This window comes from Lasioglossum baleicum, chromosome 2 (assembly GCF_051020765.1).
Source record: "Lasioglossum baleicum chromosome 2, iyLasBale1, whole genome shotgun sequence".
Classification (NCBI taxonomy): Eukaryota; Metazoa; Arthropoda; class Insecta; order Hymenoptera; family Halictidae; genus Lasioglossum; species Lasioglossum baleicum.
The window spans coordinates 19,504,563-19,525,512 of record NC_134930.1 but is presented as its reverse complement, the minus strand read 5'-3'; the positions used below and the strand labels follow the sequence as shown (position 1 = coordinate 19,525,512).

The 20,950-nt window shown below is 38.9% G+C and overlaps 2 protein-coding genes across 6 annotated transcripts; one reads left to right on the top strand and one right to left on the bottom strand.

Moving 5' to 3' along the window:
• Positions 1-744: 744 nt before the first annotated feature.
• On the top strand, positions 745-15,991 carry LOC143216735 (ATP-binding cassette sub-family C member 4). 4 transcript variants are annotated; one of them, XM_076440085.1, is made up of 13 exons: positions 5,683-6,492; positions 6,577-6,759; positions 8,054-8,199; positions 8,630-8,881; positions 10,010-10,265; positions 10,346-10,520; positions 11,043-11,199; positions 11,629-11,831; positions 12,414-13,728; positions 13,804-14,018; positions 14,144-15,222; positions 15,445-15,552; positions 15,644-15,991. In XM_076440085.1, the coding sequence occupies exons 3-13, from the start codon at positions 8,126-8,128 to the stop codon at positions 15,674-15,676; spliced, it is 3,867 nt and encodes a 1,288-aa protein (XP_076296200.1). In that variant the 5' UTR covers positions 5,683-6,492; positions 6,577-6,759; positions 8,054-8,125; the 3' UTR covers positions 15,677-15,991. The 4 variants fall into 4 exon arrangements, with proteins under 4 accessions (XP_076296181.1, XP_076296191.1, XP_076296200.1 ...); XM_076440066.1 differs by lacking the exons at positions 5,683-6,492; positions 6,577-6,759 and adding an exon at positions 745-954; XM_076440076.1 differs by lacking the exons at positions 5,683-6,492; positions 6,577-6,759 and adding an exon at positions 1,641-2,060.
• On the bottom strand, positions 14,623-20,768 carry LOC143216750 (odorant receptor 82a-like). Of its 2 annotated transcripts, none has more exons than XM_076440107.1 (6): positions 18,806-20,768; positions 17,458-17,746; positions 17,262-17,361; positions 16,644-16,751; positions 16,410-16,565; positions 14,623-15,358 (listed from the first exon to the last, which is right to left on the bottom strand). In XM_076440107.1, exons 1-6 carry the CDS (start codon positions 19,269-19,271, stop codon positions 15,293-15,295), a joined length of 1,185 nt encoding a protein of 394 aa, XP_076296222.1. In that variant the 5' UTR covers positions 19,272-20,768; the 3' UTR covers positions 14,623-15,292. The 2 variants fall into 2 exon arrangements, with proteins under 2 accessions (XP_076296222.1, XP_076296232.1); XM_076440117.1 differs by having other exon boundaries at positions 14,623-16,268; positions 18,806-20,761.
• Between the last annotated feature and the right edge of the window lie 182 nt (positions 20,769-20,950).

Here is a 20,950-nt window from a genome sequence, read left to right as displayed (position 1 = left end):
CAAACAAGATTTGTTTAGATATTGTATCATTTCGGTGTACATTTTATGTATGAATCTACAATGAATATAAATAAAGACAATGTAATAAAGAAGCATGTCTGCGTATTTATTTATTGAACCAACAATTTTTTCCGAACTTCCGACTTGTTGTTGAGTTGTACTACTGAATTTCGTGCCACCTCCTTCGATATCAAAAATCGAACTTTGTATTAGGAGAATATGATATCGAAGGAGGTGGCACAAAATTCAGTAGTGCAACTCAATCACAAGCCAGACGCTGGAATATTCTCTAATTATTCAAAGTTTCGCTATTTTTGCAATTCCAAATCAGCACAGTAACTCAATGACAAGTACATTTTTGCCGAAATCAGTAGTATAAATCTATGACATGTGGGACGTTCGGGAAAAATTGGAGGTTCACTAAATATAATACGCAGATATTCTTTTTAATACATAGTCTTTATTTATTCATTGTAAATTCATACATAAATTGTTTGTATACTGTACATGTACATAACTTATATATATTACATTCTAAACATTTATAACACGAATGTTGACTAGCTTGGCACACCGTCAGACTTCAGGGTGGTACGGACAATTATATTAGATCTTATTACGATCTCCCATAAGGCTGGCTCTTGTAGGTGGTCGAACACCCTGTATTTAGTATTTTGTTTAGCGGAGATTCAAACGTACCGCCATTTAGCCATCACGCGATTCGTCCCAGCTTCCAAAGATGGCGCTGGCAGTTCTTCGTTGCAGTGCAAGTTTTAGGTATGTAAATAAAGCCATATCAGAGATCTGGGCATATACAGGGTGTTCGAGTACAGGTGGAGAACATTTAAAGGGTGGCGATTCCTAGAAATGCCGTCGTTGTAGAAATGTTCAATGTCGTCGAACGATTAAACTGTGGATGCTTAATTTTCACCTGGGAATTCAATGACAACCAAGGTAAGCATCTGTTATTTGATGCGTGACGCAACGTGTACCTTTGTTAACCGGGTTGAAGCATTTTAGGCGAATTTTTAGTCGCCAATAATTAAAAAACGAAGTCGAATTGCCATTTTTTGATTCTTCATTTCCGCTTTATATCGTCACGAAGAACTACCCCTTAACCCTCAGCACTCGAGTGGCGACTCTGTTAAATTACGTGATTAAATTGAGGTACTCGGATGGTGCCCCAGAGTCACCACTAACAATTGCTATACCATTATTCAAAATATTGTTTAGCTTATTAAATATATTGCTATCTAATCAATTACTAGACATTTAAGAATGCATTTAGAGAATGCAAATATTCTAGGTCGAACAAACGTTTAATTTTCGAGCTAAAATAGCTCCGAGTGCAAATGGTTAATACGGATAAAATGAAAATACATCATACAGAATGGAAATATTCCGAGTCTGTAGAAATGTATAGTTTTCGTGTTAAAATATAGTTCCGAGTGTGAAGAGTTAAAGTATCTTCCACGCTGTAATCGAACAGCCTGTGTATGGATATAAATGTTCGTCACGCTGCGATTCAGATGACTTTCGCTCAGAATACATTCTCCGTTTTAATGGGACTTTGCCTTGAGGAGAACAAAAGGAATTCGCTGAAAGGAATGATTTCTCATCGAGATTTACAGAATCTATGATTCCGACGACAGGAAATCGGCCAATCGAACACGTAACTATGTTATGTAGAAGTGTTGGTCGCGTGAAACGGACACAACATTTCGAACAGTGCGAAGAAAAGTAAACGCATTGCGTTGATCGATACTATCTACTTACACGACGGTGCCATGGAATGCGTGCAACCATAGACTTAGAATCCGTGATCCGTGGTGTAACAGAGCATGCGTAAATGTTTGTAGCTATTCGTTTGGTACGTCAGTTTGCAGGACGCTACTGCACTGTGTTGTCGCGCGTTGAATGCCGCGGAACGTTCCTGGAACGTTCGGTTTCGTTGTTCATTCTAAACAATCGCCGATAGTGACATCGAGCAACAAAACATACCCTCGTCCGTGGCCAAAGTGACACGAGTGTTCATTCAACGATCGCACCATTTTCTCTCGGTGAGACACCTCTTCATTACGTTTTAGTTTATTGCTCTACTCATGTTACCCATGACCGAAGAATTTGAAGACATTCGGACAATCGTACAGTGGCTCGAATGTCTTAATTATAATTCATTTTCAAACTTGATTCATTTTTAATAACGTCAAGGCTCTTGCATTGAAGAACCTCGAATCTTAATTGTTAATGTTTACGGGCCTGTATGCGATTACATCCTTTACATCATTTGGTATGTTTTTAGTGAAATATATAATACACGTTGCTCCACGCGACGAGACAAGCTAATACTTTTTACAGAACGTTGCAAATCGGGTCGAAATGAATTATCGAAATAAATATCGAAACACATCTGAAAGTATTGACGTTTTTATGCTTTCGTTTTAGAATCCATGGGATCTGCACAAGTAGATCGATATTAGCGCTATATCTGTTCCATGCAAATGTTCATATTACCAACAGATAATAGCTTTTGTGCATGGAAGCCGGAGCAGGCAGAATTAATTATTGTTTACGAGAAGCGAATGGATCGCGCACATCAGAGTTTGATTTCCATTTATTTTAAATAAGTATTTTTAAAGATATCGGTACGTCTCTGTTCATAGAGATAAGGTGCGGGATTTTTCCTAAATGTGATTTATCTCGTTGCGTCATTCGCACGATACATTATCAATCTTTTGTATTGTTGTATCGTTTAATTTAATTATAGAGGATTTGTAATAGGAAGTGGCAATGAACTTTTCGAAGTTGTACGGTGTTGAATGGGTTGCATATTCCACGGCGCATTGTAGGTTATTTTACGACCGTTGACCACGAGAAATAAATAGTTTTCACCTCTTTTGATTACATAGTTCTCTATTAACACTAGAACTACTGGACGAGTCAAAATGACTTGTTCCTGATTTCTTCTATTAGAAATATTAAAATTATAAATATGATTTTCTGAGAAACTTTTTTAGTCAACCTCTCTATTAAAGTACATATTTAAACAAAACTGGTACAAAATCTAAACAAATGCAATTTTGTCATTATTATAAGGCAATGTATGCCAATTGCAATTAGTGCTTGGTAGATCTAGTGTCAAATACATTACATATATTATAATAATATAACCACATTGTAGTTAAAACAGTATGGCATTATTGTGCATATTTAATTTATCAATCGTCTCTAATTAAGTCAATCATTTTCGTATTTGCAATGCACTTATACAGTAATGGCCTCAAAAGCTAAAAGATAAAATATATTAAATGCATTAAATATATTATATTAGTATAACCACATTGTAGTTAGAACAGTATGGCATTATTGTAGATATTTAATTTATCAATCGTCACTGATTAATTCAATCATTTCCTTATTCGCAATGCACTTATACAGGGTGATCAAAAAATTGGCAAATTCTGTAGAATCCACACACACTGTTCCTCAAATAAAACAAAATTATTTCTGTCCCCAGAGCATAGTTCCACACGAAATCTTTTTGTCGGTAAAAACAAATTCATACAACAGCCGATCTAAGTAAATTTGTCTTTTATCTGCATGCTTTATGAACATGATTAGTGAAAGTCAGTCAAGGTCACGGGTATAAAAAGCACTGTTATTTTAGTCGCCCCGTTTCTGATACTCTAATCTATCGTTACGTTAGTTTATGAACTCTTGCGGTCGGTTTATGAATGAAGTCAATAATTAATTGCACATTCTGCAGTTTCATTGTCTTTCCAAGATGTTCGCAGCGATGACTGCGAGGTTGCGGTAAGAGGTCGTAGAACGGTGCTAGAATGGAGGACATGAATAACCTCGAACGGTCAATTAATTTTCTTGTTAGCCAGTGTTTCTACGCTCGTTGCTCTCGTGTCTGTAGAATTCCAAAAAATTTCCACTGTGTCCAATTGATGGGACCTTGGTGTCCCAAGAAGGTGTTACGTAAAACAAATGAAAACAAACACGTATAAACAATTCAGGTTATGGCGAACTGAAAATCACGAATTGAAAATCACGAATCACTGTGAAAAATCACGAATGATGCAAAAGTAGCAGTTCACGCCATTCCTATAGTGCTTAACACGTTCGCTGCCAACAACGAGTGTATCACGTAGGTCGAAGTTTATGTTTGTGTTAACATAAAACATTTTATCGCAAAAACCGACTACGATATAACTCGTATAATTAATAAAGCAATTAAAAATTATCGAAATTCAATATCTTTCCCATAAATACATGTGTTGTATTATTATTTTACAATTAATTAAAATTTGTTGGCGTGGTGGAACCGTTTTTGAAAATCTCGCTCGGCAGCGAACGTGTTAATAAATAGATTTTACATTAGGCCTTCGTAAAGAGGTTCTGTAACACGAGTGATAAATCTAACGCTACGAATTTCACTAACAATGTCAGAGCAGCCGACGGTACTCAAATATTTGTGACGCGAGACGTAAAATTAGTATCTTTCGAAATAATAGGGAGATAGGTTTCCCGAGAATTCGCCTCCGTATTAGACGAAAAAAGTCGCTTGATTATTGATAACGATAGGCTTATTTTGCGATCGGTAGACGGTATAGGTATGTTTACAGTCGGCCGTGCATCTCGAATTGAAAAGCGGTGTTTATCTAGAAGCGTGTGTGAAAGAGCGGTACGTTGACTCGTGACTTCGTTTGAAACCGTGAGTCTCGGGCGAGTTGTAAATCTGTCTGGATATACATAGACACTGATAAAATTTTTCGAAAAGATGCTGTTCAGACGGCGACGGTATCTTGATTCGATACGAATAACATCCGACATATTTATTCACCGAATTGCGATACGATCGCGACTTTAATGTAGGGCATCCGCTATGTGTTAAGACACATTGCCGACCGGTGATTATTGCATAATTTTGAAAAATCTATGGCACATGGCTAAACACTTTTTAATGGAACCTTCAATAGCAACAGCAATTTTCATTGTAAACTAACAAGTCACCCTCAATAGCGTTATCTAATAATTTCATTTAAGATTGCAGTGTAAAAGAAAATGTCTACGCTTTCTTTTGCTGCAGCAAAATTATTGAAAATCCTATTAATTGGCTTCCGGTAGGTGAAGTGTTAAAATGGAATTCTTGATTTTCAATGTTGGCTAAAAATAGTGAGCTTCTTCTCAATGAATAATCTAAATTTTTGAATGACTTGCATCAATTTCATATGTATATAAAATAAAATAATATGTAATATGGTATTCGTTTTCCCGAATTGTTCGTCACTAGACAGCGGATTATGTGCATTTATGACATAGATGAGTAGGTGTAATTTAGAACAGTAAACATATTAGAAGAACTTGAAAATACTGTTGTATTATTTGCGACCTATTAAACACATTAAGAATGAAAATAAATTTCTGTTTCATTCCTGTTTGCTGCAATGCAAATTTAGGACGAAAATTCGCGTCTATTCATGACACATGATTTTGGTGCACAATTAATCTAGCGGAAATTGCTATCCGTTTCGTTCAATGTCAACGTTCAGTGTGCGTCAAATGCATTATAAATCTGTCGGCAGAGGAGGATCAAGTTAATAGGCGGACTACAATGGAATATGCCGTTTCGAATGAGATTAAAGTACCACACGGGTGCCTTGTTTACTGATAGAAGACTGTATCGGTTTTGCACTTTAAATTCACCCTTCTGGAAATTAAATTCAACCTTATGCAAATCAATTTCATCCATCAAGAGTATTCAAAATTAATTATATATTTGGATTAAATTATATACAATTTATTTAGATTAAACTGTGTGTATATTTATTTGGACACGTGTGAACGGTGTCAATACTCAATTCGCTTCAATAAATACATATGTACTTTCATTTTTTTAATTTATTCGCCAGAAAATGGCTACAATGAATATACATATCTACACACCGTTTTCATACATTAATGAGAATTGGTAATTATAATAGTAAAAAATGGTTTGCATCGATTACAAGCCAAAAGAAGAATTTCTTCTTTTAATTATCTTATTAAGCTGAAACTGATACACCGATATTCTTGTTCTTAAATCTTTTTAATATGTCCACTACTTTAAATTGTACGTTTCTATTTTTGTCATAAATGCATACAATCCGCAGTCTAGTACATAATTACTTTTAAATAAGTGTTGATGTACTCAAATTACAAACGTTCATGTATATTACATTATTTAATATCACTTAGTATCATTCCTCGTCTCGATGACACGTTGGCCCCAATATTTTGTTTACCCGCTATCCCTTTCTACGTACACGTTTGTTGACTAACAGCTCAATTGATCCATATTGAAATCGTTAGGCGTGTTTTGGACAGTCATTAGCGCAGATGAATGAGCGGCAGCTGAGAGATTTGATTCTGCTTTCACAGTAATATTCCTAGCAATGTTGGGCTAGTGAGGGTTCAAGTGGTTCTACGTATGTATGCTTACAGCGTGTATGTGTCCAAATGGTTTTCGTTTAAAAGTCCGTAAATCAGCGTTGATTAAAGAAGCAAATATTCCTTATATGATTAATTTAGAAGCGGTGTACTAGTCAAACAGATGATTCAACACGCCAGTAAATATTAAAGCATTAGGGACAGTCCGTTGGGTTTAGTGATTCGGTAACTGTTGCGGAGTCAACATCGGTGGATCACGATCGTGTTCACGGAATATCAGAGGGCTTGGATTAAAGGAATATAAAATATCTCAGACATATCCCGGTACGTATCGATTTGCTGGACGCGATTTAATCTTCTGGTTGTCTGCCATTGCTGCTCTCGAGACTCGGTCAGCAGAACTTTTACCGCAATGACCAGAATTTTCGCGGTTCTACCTCCACTGCGACAAACTCGAGTGAAATAGTTTATTCCCCTTTCCGTACTTCAACGTGTCAGACTCGTGATGTCTGTAAATTCATTTGTAATTTATATTTAACACTAACCGTACCACGACCGGTCGAATGACCGGTTTCGCATTTTTTATTTTAAATTATGAAGCTGCTTCCAGCAGAAATTAATCAATAAATTTCTTTACTTAATCACGTATTACTATAAAACTTGTGAAAAATCTAGTTCAGTCTTGTAATTTTTATAAAATTACAAAAACAAATGACTTTCTCAAAATTGAACCCAACAGCTTCAGTTTTTTTGAGACGTTATGTTTATTAGTTTAATCTTAATCGATCCAAAAGGTCGACGTTCTCAGACGTCTCGACACGTGTACGTTTTTATCCCAGTGATACAGTAAACAACATGTTTGACTTGCATCACTATTTAGCCATGCATTGCTATAGTTATTGCTCCTGATCCAGCGGGTTGCTCCGATGGGAACGTCTGCCAATTGTATATTGTGTTACTCTAGAATTGTTATCGCTTCTGGTCTCTCTCTTGAGAGATATACTCCTTTATCAATAACTCGGGATGAATTTATCTGTGATAAGGTTCGATAATAATGAGGTGCGCGCAGCAGCTTCGCATTTAATATACTGCAACTTTTAACGGGCGCACACGTGTATTCGTAGACCACGGCATTTCCATCGGTGAGTTCCTTTTGATCGCGGCAGTATTTGCAAATAATATTTCCTTGTACAGTTATTCTAATCAAGGATGTGATACTCGCAGAATTCGCATTTTCCTTGACCAGGAAAACTCCGAGATCGTGTCTCGCAACCTCTGCTTTCTGCAAACGTATGAAAATATTGTATGAAAACGTTGAAACGTACGAAAACATTATTTCTAGACTGCGGATCTTTATGCATTTATAGCAAAATTGTGTAGACGAAATTTAAAATTGTTGAAAAACTTTAAAAATTGAAGATGTCAATGTATGATTTCCCTTTCTGCAAATAATACGTGCTCTACTAAAGATATTTATACAATCAGTTCTATAAAATCATTTTTATTATTTCAATAATTGTGAAATAATAAATCTTTTAAATAAAAAAGGTTTAGTGTTAATATTCTTAATTCGTACTAATACAGTGTTATTTATTTCGCTTCGATATCTTGCTTGCAGAAGAATGGAGCGTACAGCGTAGATATATTTTTCTAAACACTTTGAGATGACCAAGCTGCTGCCTTCATCGAAATGGACAAAAGCCACCGAACGGAACTGAAGAACCCGCGACAGAAGGCCAATCTATTGTCGATATTATCGTTCTCGTAAGGACATATCAAAACACGTTTCTACAGGGTGACAAGAAATAACGGAGTTAAACATTTCTTATTATAATTCTGTCAAATCGACGAAGTTTGAAAAACCAAATGATAACAACCATAACATAGACCTTTAGTATTCATATATTTGAGAAGTTTCGAAGTGGCCACCCTTTGAGCCGATTCAGAGGCTCAAACGTGTTTTGAAATTTTCGGCTATGGGCCGCAGCTCTCCTGGCGTCATTCGGTCCCACACCCGGCGCAGAGATTTTCTCAGCGCCTCGAAACTTTTATGGGGCTGAGCACAGGCCCTGGCCTCCATAATCGACCAAACGCTGGAGTTCATAGAGTTGAGATCCGGTGATTTCTTGTCACCCTGTAATATCATCGAACTAGAGACTTGAACTTGTGTTGAACTCGTGCTTTCGACATACAGGTGGATATGGAAGCTGTTCGTGAAGGGGTACAAACGAGAACTGAACGAGAGCGATCTCTATTCTCCTCTAGGAGAAGATAAGAGCAGTATTTTAGGGCAAGATATCGTCAAGCATTGGGAGGACGAGGTGAAACGATGCGAGAAGAGGAAAGACGGCTCGAAGCCGAGCTTGTACAGGGTGCTGTACAAATGTTTCGGCGGCATAGTACTCTACACCGCGTTATGGGTGTTCCTTCAAGAATTCGTTGTACGGTACGGCAACAATGTCCACCGCGACACAATTTATTTAACACCAGTCACGACGAGAAAATTAGAATTGATCTTTGAAACGGTGCTCTCTATTGGGTGTGTTATGAAACACCTTGCGTCACAGATCAATAGCAATGAATTAGGAACTATCTTGAAGAAGAACGAAAGTTGCATTTGCCTGTCGTCCGTTATACAGACCAGTGTCACAGTTAAGGGGTTAACTGGTGTAACTGTGTTGACGTGATCATTAATCATAGTAACACGATACAACTACGTATCGCTACCACGAATTTCACCACGATTTTCTCACATTCTTTCCGGTCAGCAGAACTCAAAGTTAGTTAATACAATAATATAATCGTCCGCGGTAATGTTTCCCTGCACTTTCTGCCGTGCACAGCGTGGAAAAGGATTATAACGGATCCCAGGAAAGTATGCTCCGCACTAAAACAATATCGCGTTCCTCGTGATCCGCGGAGCACTTTCAGTATTAGAAATACGAGTCGTCGGAGAGCTATCTATCTAAACAAATATTGTGATATTATTATAGAAGATATTCAATTGTTCTTTACAACAAAAGATTCTGTAGACTTTCCCGAATACAGTGATATCCAATATGAATACATTATGATTGTTTAAACATGTTTAAACAATGATTAAAGACGGAGAGGCACCACTTTTGCACCAATTTTTGCGGATATTTTCGAATTTATCTCAAAAAATAAGGGTCCAGCGGAAAATCGAACTATACGTGATATACGCGGAAAACCGAAAAAGGGGACCTTCTACGTGCCCCCCTGCACCCCGCTCACCTTCTAGGAGTGGGGACTTTTAGTATGTTTACCTCCTAACTAGTCCAAACAAAGTCCCAACGTTATAAATTGTGTTCCTTCCATTTCCCTCTACAACTTTTCGTTGACTGGACTATTTATGCATTTATGGCTCGTAAAGATTTTCAAAAATTGCTTCTTAAAATTTGTCTGTAAAAATTGCATAAACGTCTGCAGTCTAGTCATCACAATACACATTTAGGTGAACTACGCTGCGTATACGTTTATTTTATATTTGACCAAAGGAGGATAAAGAGTGAATATTAATTTTAAATATATAATTTTAAATATGTTTTTTTAGAATCATTCAGCCGTTCCTGCTAGCTAGATTACTGCGATATTTCTCCGAGAGTAAGAAAACATGGACCACCGATATGTATTATTACACGACAGCGTTCTGCATATTCCCTTTCATCGACGCTGTAATCTTGCACTGGTCCCTTCAAACGTTGACGCACGTGGGGATGAAAGTTCGAGTCGCCTGTTGCACTCTGATATACAGAAAGATCCTGAGACTGTCCAATTCCGTCCTCGAGAACGAAACGTCCACTGGACAAGTAATGCTTCGACCAGTTACACGAGAATCCTCCCTTAATCGGTATCGAATCGTTCGACTAATTCAGCATCGATGTTACAGATGGTGAACTTCCTGAGCAACGACGTCAACAGGCTCGACTACTTTGTCTTTGGCATTCACTACTTATGGATCGGACCGACTCAGATGATTCTAATCACGTATTTTATATTCCGCGAAATCGGAGTCGGAGCCTTCACCGGGATGTCGGTAGTCGTGTTGAGCATACCGTTGCAGCGTAAGTGTTGACAGGCTTGTTTTGTCCGTCAATGAGATCATAACACCTTCGAGCATGTTTCCCATACGTATCGAGTGTCCCAGAAATGTTGTACAGTTATCCCGCGATCTAAGCTCGACGGAGCTTTCCGATCTAAGTCACTTCTACCCCATACCCCGCGAGGGGCCAAGAATTTTTTATGGGACTTAATAATAAATGATTTTTTCTTTTACGAAAATGTTTTCCGCAGCCTTGTTCGGGAGTTATTAACGAAAAACGCGGACCAATCAGAGCGCGGCTTCAGCGGACGCATTCCTGCTTTGCCAATGCCAATGCCACGCTCAGCGGGTCTCGTCGCTAAGACGGAACCAATCTGCGCCTGCCGCGCTCCGATTGGACCATGTTTTTCATAAATAACTCCTTAACGAAGCCGCGGAAATGATTTTCGCAAAGAAAAAACTGATTTGAAATGACCTATGGAAACACCCTGTTGAATGAAATACTGTATAGCCTCTCGTTTGATTTGTCGTTTATGGGTTTCAGTGTACCTCGCTCGAAAAGTGTTGCGTTTGACCCATGGTATGGCAATGAGAACTGATTACAGGCTGAGATTGGTAAATCAGATCATCTCCGGTGTGGAAGTGATCAAGATGTACGTTTGGGAGATCCCGTATTCCTATCTTGTGGAGAAAGCCAGGCGGTAAGAGAAACGTATATCCACTATCTCTGTCTAAGCTCTGTTTACGTAAGGTTCTATCACCATAAGCTTCTTCGATCAGTAAATATTTATTTTTAATCTGTGATTATATGTTTTCTTAAGGGGGCTCGTACACCTGGGACACGGAAAAGTAGCGTCTACTTCGACAATTTCTTGGGGGAGGGGGAAATTATTGTTTATCTCGTGAAGCCTATACTTTTCATATGACTATATAAGATTAAAAATTGTGGCGGCAAGTTCTACGAGAGTAATATTTCCGAGAGAAAGAAAATTTCTGCGATTGCTAATGTATTGTTAAATAAGCCCGCCGTTAAAGTAGATAAAAACAGAAAAAGATCTAATTTTCATTGCGATCTACGCTTGACGAAATGCCCAATCTGTCGAAATCATCAATGTCACTTTTTCCCTAAGGAAAGAGGTGGACGTGTTAAAAAAATACTCTATTATCGAGCAGTTCGGTTTAACGTTCGACTCCAACATTCCTCGAATTAGCCTCTTCATTACGATATTGACGTACGTCTTAAGCGGCAACAACATCGATGCGGAGAAAGTATTCATGATAACAGCGTTTTACGCACTAGTGCGCAGCTCGATGACCATTGGCTTCGCCTTGAGTAAGTCCTTCCATCGTTTCGATCGACATTAATCTTCGTTTATCCGATCGTGCGACCGTGCTAACACATTCTTAACGCTTCGACTTCCGAGTTGGCAGAAACGCTACAAAAGCTAAAATGTTTGAAAAGTGGCTACCACGATATGGCTAACATGATCCAGATCCAAAATAAACAAAAATCGTACTAAATTCTGTTGAATTTAATACTCCACCATTTTTTGAACATTTTTATAAGCTATAAATGCATAAAGATCCGCAGTCTAATGGTGTGCATCTTTGATACATTTTCCACTGAAGCCGATGTGTTAGCACAAGTTAGCAAAATAGCATTTATGGTTGGCTAACGGTCTTGTCCAGAAAATTTTTGACAATTATTCGACGATTGTCCAACGTTTATCTAACAAGAAATGCACATATGATAATATGACATTGGCCCAACCAATGTTTACCAACATTTAAATATCGTACGTCCTTAAAAAAACGTTCGTCCTTAGACGTTAGGAAAACAATATTGCAACGAAGGCCATAACCATAAATGCTACTAGGGAAACTTCTGATATTAACGCGATACTCCGCAACACAGGTATTCATCAATTGGCTGAAGCAACAGTCTCCATCAAACGTCTGCAGAAATTCATGATGTACCCAGAGAGGTCCGAGTCTCACGCGACACAGAACCAAGTAGCGTCGCAATCGATGCCCGTGTACTTAAAACACGTGACTGCCAGGTGGGACCAGTTCAGAGACTACGCATTGCAGGACGTGAACCTATCTGTGAAAGCGGCTAACTTCATAGTCGTAATAGGTCAAATAGGATCTGGGAAGAGTAGCCTGCTCCAGGCGATACTGCGAGAGTTGCCTCTGGAGAGGGGTGTCCTGGAAGTGCACGGTAGAATTAGTTTCGCGGATCAACAGCCTTGGATCTTCGCGTCCTCGGTGAAGCAGAACATTCTGTTCGGCCAGGCCGAGAACGAGGCTCGTTACAAGGATGTGATTCGAGTTTGTCAATTAACGACAGACTTGGAAAGCCTTTCGCACGGCGATAGCACGATGGTGGGTGAAAGAGGGATCAATTTGAGCGGTGGTCAGCGAGCTAGGATCAATCTAGCTCGTGCTCTGTACACCGAGGCTGATATTTACCTGCTGGACGATCCTCTATCCGCGGTAGATCCCCACGTAGGAAGTAAGATCGTCGAGGAATGCATCTGCGGCTTCCTGAAGAACAAAACTAGGATCCTAGTTACCCATCAGATACAGTACTTGAAGTCCGCCGATCAGATCATCGTGATGGACAACGGTCGAATCTTAGCGAAAGGTAGCTTCGAGGAGCTGTTGAGTATGGACCTGGACGTGATGAAGATCTTCCAGAAGATGCACGAGAACAAAGAGGCCAAAGAGCCCGGGGAAATGAAGGACAAGAAGCAGTTGGTTGAGAACGCGAAGGAAGTTGAAGCCGTTGCCTCCGAGGAGCCTGTCGAAGTTGCCGAGACGAGGACCATGGGCAGGATATCAATCCGCATCTTGATGACCTATCTGAAAGCGAGCAAAAGTTTCCTCCTGCTCGCCATTATGGTGCTGTGTTTCACGATTAGCCAAGGGATGACGAGCGGCATCGATTATTTGATCGCCTTTTGGGTGAACACCGAGGTCGCGTCATGGGTCAAGACCGAGAATGGTACGGTGTTCGAATGGCACAGCACGCTGTCTCGTTACGGTGTTATTTATGTTTATAGCGGGCTAACCGTCGCTGCCATGCTCGTCTACATATTGCAAACGTTCGTTTACTATGCGGTTTGCATGCGATCCTCGAAAAATTTACACGCACAAATGTTCCGCAGCATCGTCCGTACTGCGATGTACTTTTACAATACGAATCCTGCTGGCCGGATATTGAACAGGTATTTTCTATCATTAGACTGGGGCTGGATTTAACGTTTCAACATTAATGGAATTTGTTCGTTCGTTGCATCAAGGTTCTCCAAAGACATTGGTATCATCGATAAGAATCTGCCGTTCACTATGTTCGACGTAATCATAATGTCGTTAACATTCGTGGGCACCATAGCCATCCTATGCACCGTCAGTTTCTGGCTGCTAATACCGACAGCTATACTTGCCATCATTTTGTACTACATGCGAGTAGTGTACATTACCACCAGTCGCGCCGTTAAACGCTTGGAGGGTGTCAGTGAGTATCGCTGCACACAGGGTGAATCACGATTCGTGGTTCACTCTGTAGATCAACTTTCCAAATTCAACATTAAAAACGACAAAGCATATTTCGACTAACATTCAACTTCTCACGTGTTTCAGCTCGGTCACCAGTGTTCGACCACGTTGGCGCCACGCTACAAGGTCTCACGACGATCAGGGCGTTCAAGGCGGAGAAGTTAGTCACCACAGACTTCGATAATCACCAGGACCTGCACTCGTCCGCCTGGTTCATGTTCATTTCTTGTTCGCGCGCGTTTGGCCTCTACATCGAGGCGATTTGCATGGCGTACATGGCGCTGGTTACGGTCCTCTTCATAGTGTTCGACGACCTGGCCATCGCCGGGGACATTGGTTTGGTGATCACTCAGATCAGTTCGATCATCGGTTGCCTCCAATGGGGTATGAGGCAAACGGCTGAGTTGGAGAATCAGATGACTTCGATAGAAAGAGTCCTGGAGTATAGTAGCCTGGAGGAGGAGCCGTTTTTGGAAAGTAAACCGGAGCAGAAGCCTCCAAAAGATTGGCCTACGAAGGGGCTGGTTGAGTTTAAGAACGTGAAGCTGAAGTACGGGCCCAGAAGCGCCCATGTCCTAAAAGGCATCAGCTTCGTGATCATGCCCAAAGAGAAAGTTGGCGTCATCGGAAGAACCGGCGCTGGGAAGACTTCCCTGATAAGCGCGCTCTTCCGGTTGGCGTACATCGAGGGAGAAATCCTTCTAGATGATATAGCTACCCATACGGTAGCTCTGCACGACTTCCGCTCGAAGATCAGTATCATTCCGCAGGAGCCGGTACTCTTCGGCGGAAGTCTGCGACGTAATCTGGATCCTTTCGACGAGTACTCCGACTCCGTTTTATGGGAAACTCTGGAGCAAGTTGAGCTGAAGGAAATCATCTCCGACATGGCCGCCGGGCTGAACACCAAGGTTGCCGAGGAGGGCTCCAATTTCAGCGTTGGTCAACGTCAATTATTATGCCTTGTTCGAGCACTGATTAGGAATAATAAGATCATGGTTCTAGACGAAGCCACTGCCAACGTCGATCCACAGACTGACTTCCTGATCCAGCAAACGGTCAGAAAGAAGTTCGTGGATTGCACTGTCTTTACTATAGCACATAGGTTGAATACCATTATGGATAGCGATAAGATAATCGTGATGGATCAAGGTCGCCTCGTTGTAAGTGGTTTTTTATGTTAAAATTTGAACTTACTGAATGTTCCACCATTTAACTAGTTCAAATTTGAGATTATTGAACTTGGTGAATGTTCCAGCATCCAATAAATAATTTCACCAATGTATTCGTGAAATTTGTCTGCAATCAGAATAATTTTACGAATATGTTGGTAAAAGTTTGGTAACGAAATAATTAAGAATAAATGTGTGTGTTGGCTGTGTTAGGAATTCGACCATCCGTACGTTTTATTACAAAAGAAGGGCTATTTTTACAATATGGTGCAGAAAACTGGTGCTGCGATGGCTCACAGTTTGACCGAAGTGGCCAAGAACGTGAGTAGTATTTATTTATACACGAGCAAACGAACAAATTAAGAAAAATGCCACGCGATGTGATAATATATGTCTGGTATTGGTTTTCTAGTGTTTTTACAGGAAAAACGAAGCATCGACTTGAGGATAGTCAATCTCTAGTAATATTAAAGATGTAACGATATTTGAACAAATTTTTTTTATACACACGATTTGTATTTTATTAATCAGAACTGGCTGAACGTGCCTTCGATTATACACATTGTCGAGAAAGTATGGTGCTTATATACCAAAGTATTATCTACGAATGATTGACTATGAATTTAGTAAGAATACAAATAGCGATAACATTTTTTCCAATGAAATCTTTCCCATTAAAATATGATGAAACAGGAAGTGACGTTGAAGCATCGAAAAAGAACATGAAAAGTCCTTTTAATAAAAAATGATTTATATACTATCACATACTACGTTTTCTTAACCTTCCAAAAACTATGTACATATGTATATATCGACCATCGTTTTTCAGTAATTTCACAAACTATAGGAAAATTCAGTGAATAATCCAGAAATTGTTTGCACAGTTTTATTTCCATTTCAAAAAACCAGAATTCTGCATTCTGCAAAGAAATTTGCAGCTGGAGAACCACCACCCGTTTGTTTATCAAGCACGTCCTCCAGTTTTATTCGACGTTCCTTCGTAATACTGAGAAAAACGCTAAGGAAGTTTTTACAATCTGTTAAAGAAATCGAGACGGTTTGATATTATTTTACCGTGGAATGCAATATTGCTGTTTGTACAGGAAATGTGAAAATTTATCATGGTGCAACCAACTTCTCCCCATTCTTTAAAATTAATTCATAGAAACCATACTTACATCGCTAAAACCAAAAAGCGTGTACTTATAGAATTCGCCAGCCATTAAATTCTGCGCTTTTTGTCCGTTTATCAGACACATTACCAAAGATCTTCTGTCACGGCTTGCAATCTCTGTCCAATCAGTGTCGTAAAACGCATCACCTATGCTCTGCGACTAAATATTATAGTTATTTCAACTTTAGCGTACAGTTTACAAAGACACGTGAATTTTAATAAACGAATGAATGCGAACCTCGTAAGTAAGCTGCTCGCCAATGTAAGAGTACAAATACAACCAGGCTATCACGATCATGGTGTACAGGAAAAAATTAACGGAAGCCACCGTATCTTTTCCAAGCGTCTGCGTAATGTAAAAGAAATTCACGTAATACGTTCAAAAATTTTACCATACTCAACCTTTAGTCACTCGCACTCCACTTTTTCCAACATAAATAAATCTGTACTCAATAAAATAACTAACTTAACACAAAATAAACATTTGCTAGTGTAGTCTACACCTTTGTTTATGCCTGAAACACTAAATTTAAAGTTTCGAGATTGTAAATACTGCATGCGAGTAATTAAAAGTGAACACTAAAGAAAATATTCACACGAGAAAGAATATGTACACTGTTCTTTGGCTGGTAACTATTCGCGCTATTTTTATCAATAATATCCAATAGAATTTTAATTGAACGCGATAACAAATATAGAATTTTGATATCGTATGTTCCTTTTCATAATTTAGGTCTCAACTAGACCTAAAGAGTATTGTAATTGTGAAGCAGCACAATGAATCTCGAGGCTGCTTTTCGTTATTTTCTTTGCAACGTATTAATGTATGTGCTTTTAAAGAGATTCGATTACATACGATTACCAAGACATACATAGAAATGCCCAACCTGAAGCTACAGTTCAGGTACTCTATCAGAAGCAGATGTCGAAAACAGTCATTTAGAAAACCTGACAACCTGAAACACACGATTTAAGTAACACTTCGGTCCCGAAGTTTAGTTCGGTATCGTTCCCTTCGAACAATTAATCTAACAAGATATTTACGTACTCACTTCGTCAACTCTAAATGCTCGATCACTATCATTTTCATCCTCTTCGGGAAATGCTCCGGAGACTTCGTCAGGGACGTTCGAATTCGTCTGGCCAACACCGAAAATCTCGCACAAACGTGTAGCGTCGAGGTGACGATAAGACTAGCTTCCGCTGCATGGTATATAGCCAGAAACGCGACAGGAAATTGGTAGATGTATAACAAGGTGTACATTTTAGCGTTGTAGTGGTAATCGAAAGGCATGTGAGACCGAAACGGTAGCTTGAAGGGGCGTGTGTTGTTCTTCACATCTGCAACAATGTTGTTACTCGAAAAAACACGATTATTTCTGCTCATTGCGCTCGTCTGATAACATCATAATTTCAACATCATTCGTAACAATTAGACCGCGGATGTTTATGCAATTTGCAATTTTTCTAGACGAATTTCAAGAAAGTGGAATATCAAATAAAATCTTGTTTCTAGAAGTAGTAGCCTTTGCAGGTCTGAAATTAATGAAATATGTATATAAAAAAAACTTTTTAGAAACCACGCTTATATTAAAATGCACTAAAAGAAGGAGAAAATAATTTTTTCCTGGTTCTCCATACAATACCGAATCCAGTTAAATGATTAATGATATTTTTCACCAAAATTTCTTCTGTTATAAAATTAGTGAGGGAATAGATAGAAAAATTCAATACAAATTTAAATAAAATTATGACATTAGGTACTATAAATAAAAGCGTGGAGCGCTCACGAAGATTACGTCAATCTAATTTAGCGCACCACGCTTTTATTTTTATAGTCACTAATGTCACGATTTTATTCAAATTTATATTTAATTTTTCTATCTATTCCGTCACTCATTTTATAATAGAAGAAATTTTGAACTTACTGCTTAAAATTTTGGGGAGAACCAAGTTAGGTCAGCTCAGGTTAGGTTACTCGGTATTTTATGGAGAACCAGGGGAAAAGTAATTTTCTCCTGTTTTGTGCATTTTAATATAAGCGTGGTTTTCAAAAAATTTTTCTTATAAATTTTATTTTCTACTTTAAAAAAGTTGTAAAGTTCAATTTTTACTATTGTTTTTCACAATTCCGTCCAAATGCATTTTTTCAACATATTTTTGTACACATCATTCACTAAACTAATTCTTCTAGCCTTACAGAGAAATTGAAGTCGTTTGGTCCATCCATAAAAAAAGTTGTTCCGATTTAAAAGTGTGTGGAATCAGTTATGCTCCTTACTGTAAGCGTGGTAATAAATAAGAATCGTGTTATAGATTCTGAAAATTGTCAGGACCCATAAATGTATAAAGATCCGCAAGTCTAATAATAATCAAGATTCCACACTGGTTAAAGATTACCTGTGCGAGGGTGTATCAGCAGATCTATCAAGGGACGAACGTATATCAGGTAACCGACGAGGAACGCTAATACAGACACGTATTTTCCGAAATAAACGGAGATGAGGTTGTACTTTCGATACAACCGCTTCTCCTCGACGTTTTCGGATATAATCGTTCGCTTTATGTCCCGTTGTATATGCTCCACCACCAAGATTAGTTTTTTGTTCGTTCGAATCAGAACAAGCGAGAACAACAACGACACAGTGACAGGCATTTCCATCGCGTTCACGAGTATCGCTTGGAAATCGTGTAGGCTATCGTAACAGTCCCAAAGTTGCATCGCTCCCAGGTGGAAGTAATATAACATTATCAGCTTGAACAGCTTCGGGGTATGTTGCTGTGGCAGCACACCGCCGATAGCAAATATTCGCTGACAGTACACGAGGGCGTCTCTGATTTCGACCGCGTCGCTGCTCTGCAACATTTTCGACCAACCGATTTCCACGCGTGAGAAACGCAAAGAAACACTAAACCTACCGAACACTAAATGCGATTAAAATGTTTAAGCTTACAAGAATGGCAAGGCTCTGTTCATTTAGATCTTGTGCAATTTTTATTATGTGGTAGGATAAAGAAATTTATCGAATCAACTTCCATGTAAGTTCATTTCATTTTCTCATTATTTTTGTTATTATTATTATTCATTATTTCTAAGTTAATTTCAATAATTGTAAAATGAAAAATATAGAACCGGTCATTTGACCGGCGCACTATCGACGAAATCTGTGTAAAAATCAAAGAACTTTCGATAGAAATGAGATAGAGCGATGAAATTTTTTTAAAATGAAAGCTGAAACTTTGCAGAATATGGGATAATTATGGAGATTGTGGTACAAACGTTTTTTAACCTTGAAAGAATTCGTTAAACTTGCACAATTTCAAGAAAATTGTGGTTTTTCCAATACCACGCGAGGAAGAAATTTTTTTTTAACGTGCGACACATCATTTCCCGTAGATTTTTTCACGCTGCGGCGGTAGGTTTAGGTTAATGTTTCACCTATCGGCGATGATCTCTTAATCTTTTCAAACTTTTCGACAAGTAATTCCGGAGCTGGCGAACGCGTGACTAAATACTACATGCCAATGTTAAAATGGCCTATTTCACAATTATGGAGATTTGCGATTACGGTATTCTCTCCGTAACTGTCGCGGAGGTCTCTACCGTAACTGTCAGAACTTTATCTCCACCACTAGGGGATCCCCCATAGTACCAATGGAGTTCTGAGAGAACACGGAGATTTCATGATTTCCAATGCAGGATTTTGTTAGGTATAAATATTAAAGAATCTATTCACAAACTTCTGGTAGGTAAAGGGTTTAACACTGTTACGTACGAAACGCTTGCCCACTGAAGCATTTAGAACTTTCATCTGCATTATTCATTGGCAAAGCAGGGCGAACAACATTTTACAGATTTGATTTTTCGAAGTCTTGGAGTTTTCGAGAACGAAATCTTCAAAAATCACTTCTTGACCCTAAAACTGAACACGGACACTTTAAAAGATGTTATTTTATGACTTCGGTTGATGGAAGCAAGCGTTTCGCACGGAACGACCGATAAATCACGCTGCCTCTCTTACTGCCATCACGATACTATTCTTGCTCTTGGCGTGGCAACTGTTTTTTTTTATGTAGTTCGGAGTAACTAGTGGACACCGTCGCACATGATAGGTAATTCGAGCACGGACTACATCCGAAGAAAATCGCGACTGTCCCTCTGGCAAAAGTAATTATAGAGAAGCTTCGCGGGACTCCGATCATTTTTTATTCGTCTGCCGTGCTGCCTTGTGCGCGTGATTACTTTTAATAGAGACGTTGCCCAAGGGGTCAGTGATCACAATTGTAACAGTAATTGCTACACGACCATTGAGCCGCCGTGCATCGTTCTTGCAATATTGAAAAGCAGAATTATGAATCATACCGAACCGCGCGTGGACGAAGAAGCGCGCGATCGATAGGCCCGCAGCTAAATTTTGCGAGCTCCAAACAGTATAAAGTTATAAAGTACTGTTGGCAGCTGAAGGTTACGATTTTAAGAAATAGTTTAAGAAGAAGAGAAGTTTCTACTATAAAATTATAGAAAACGCGTGCGTAATACATTTA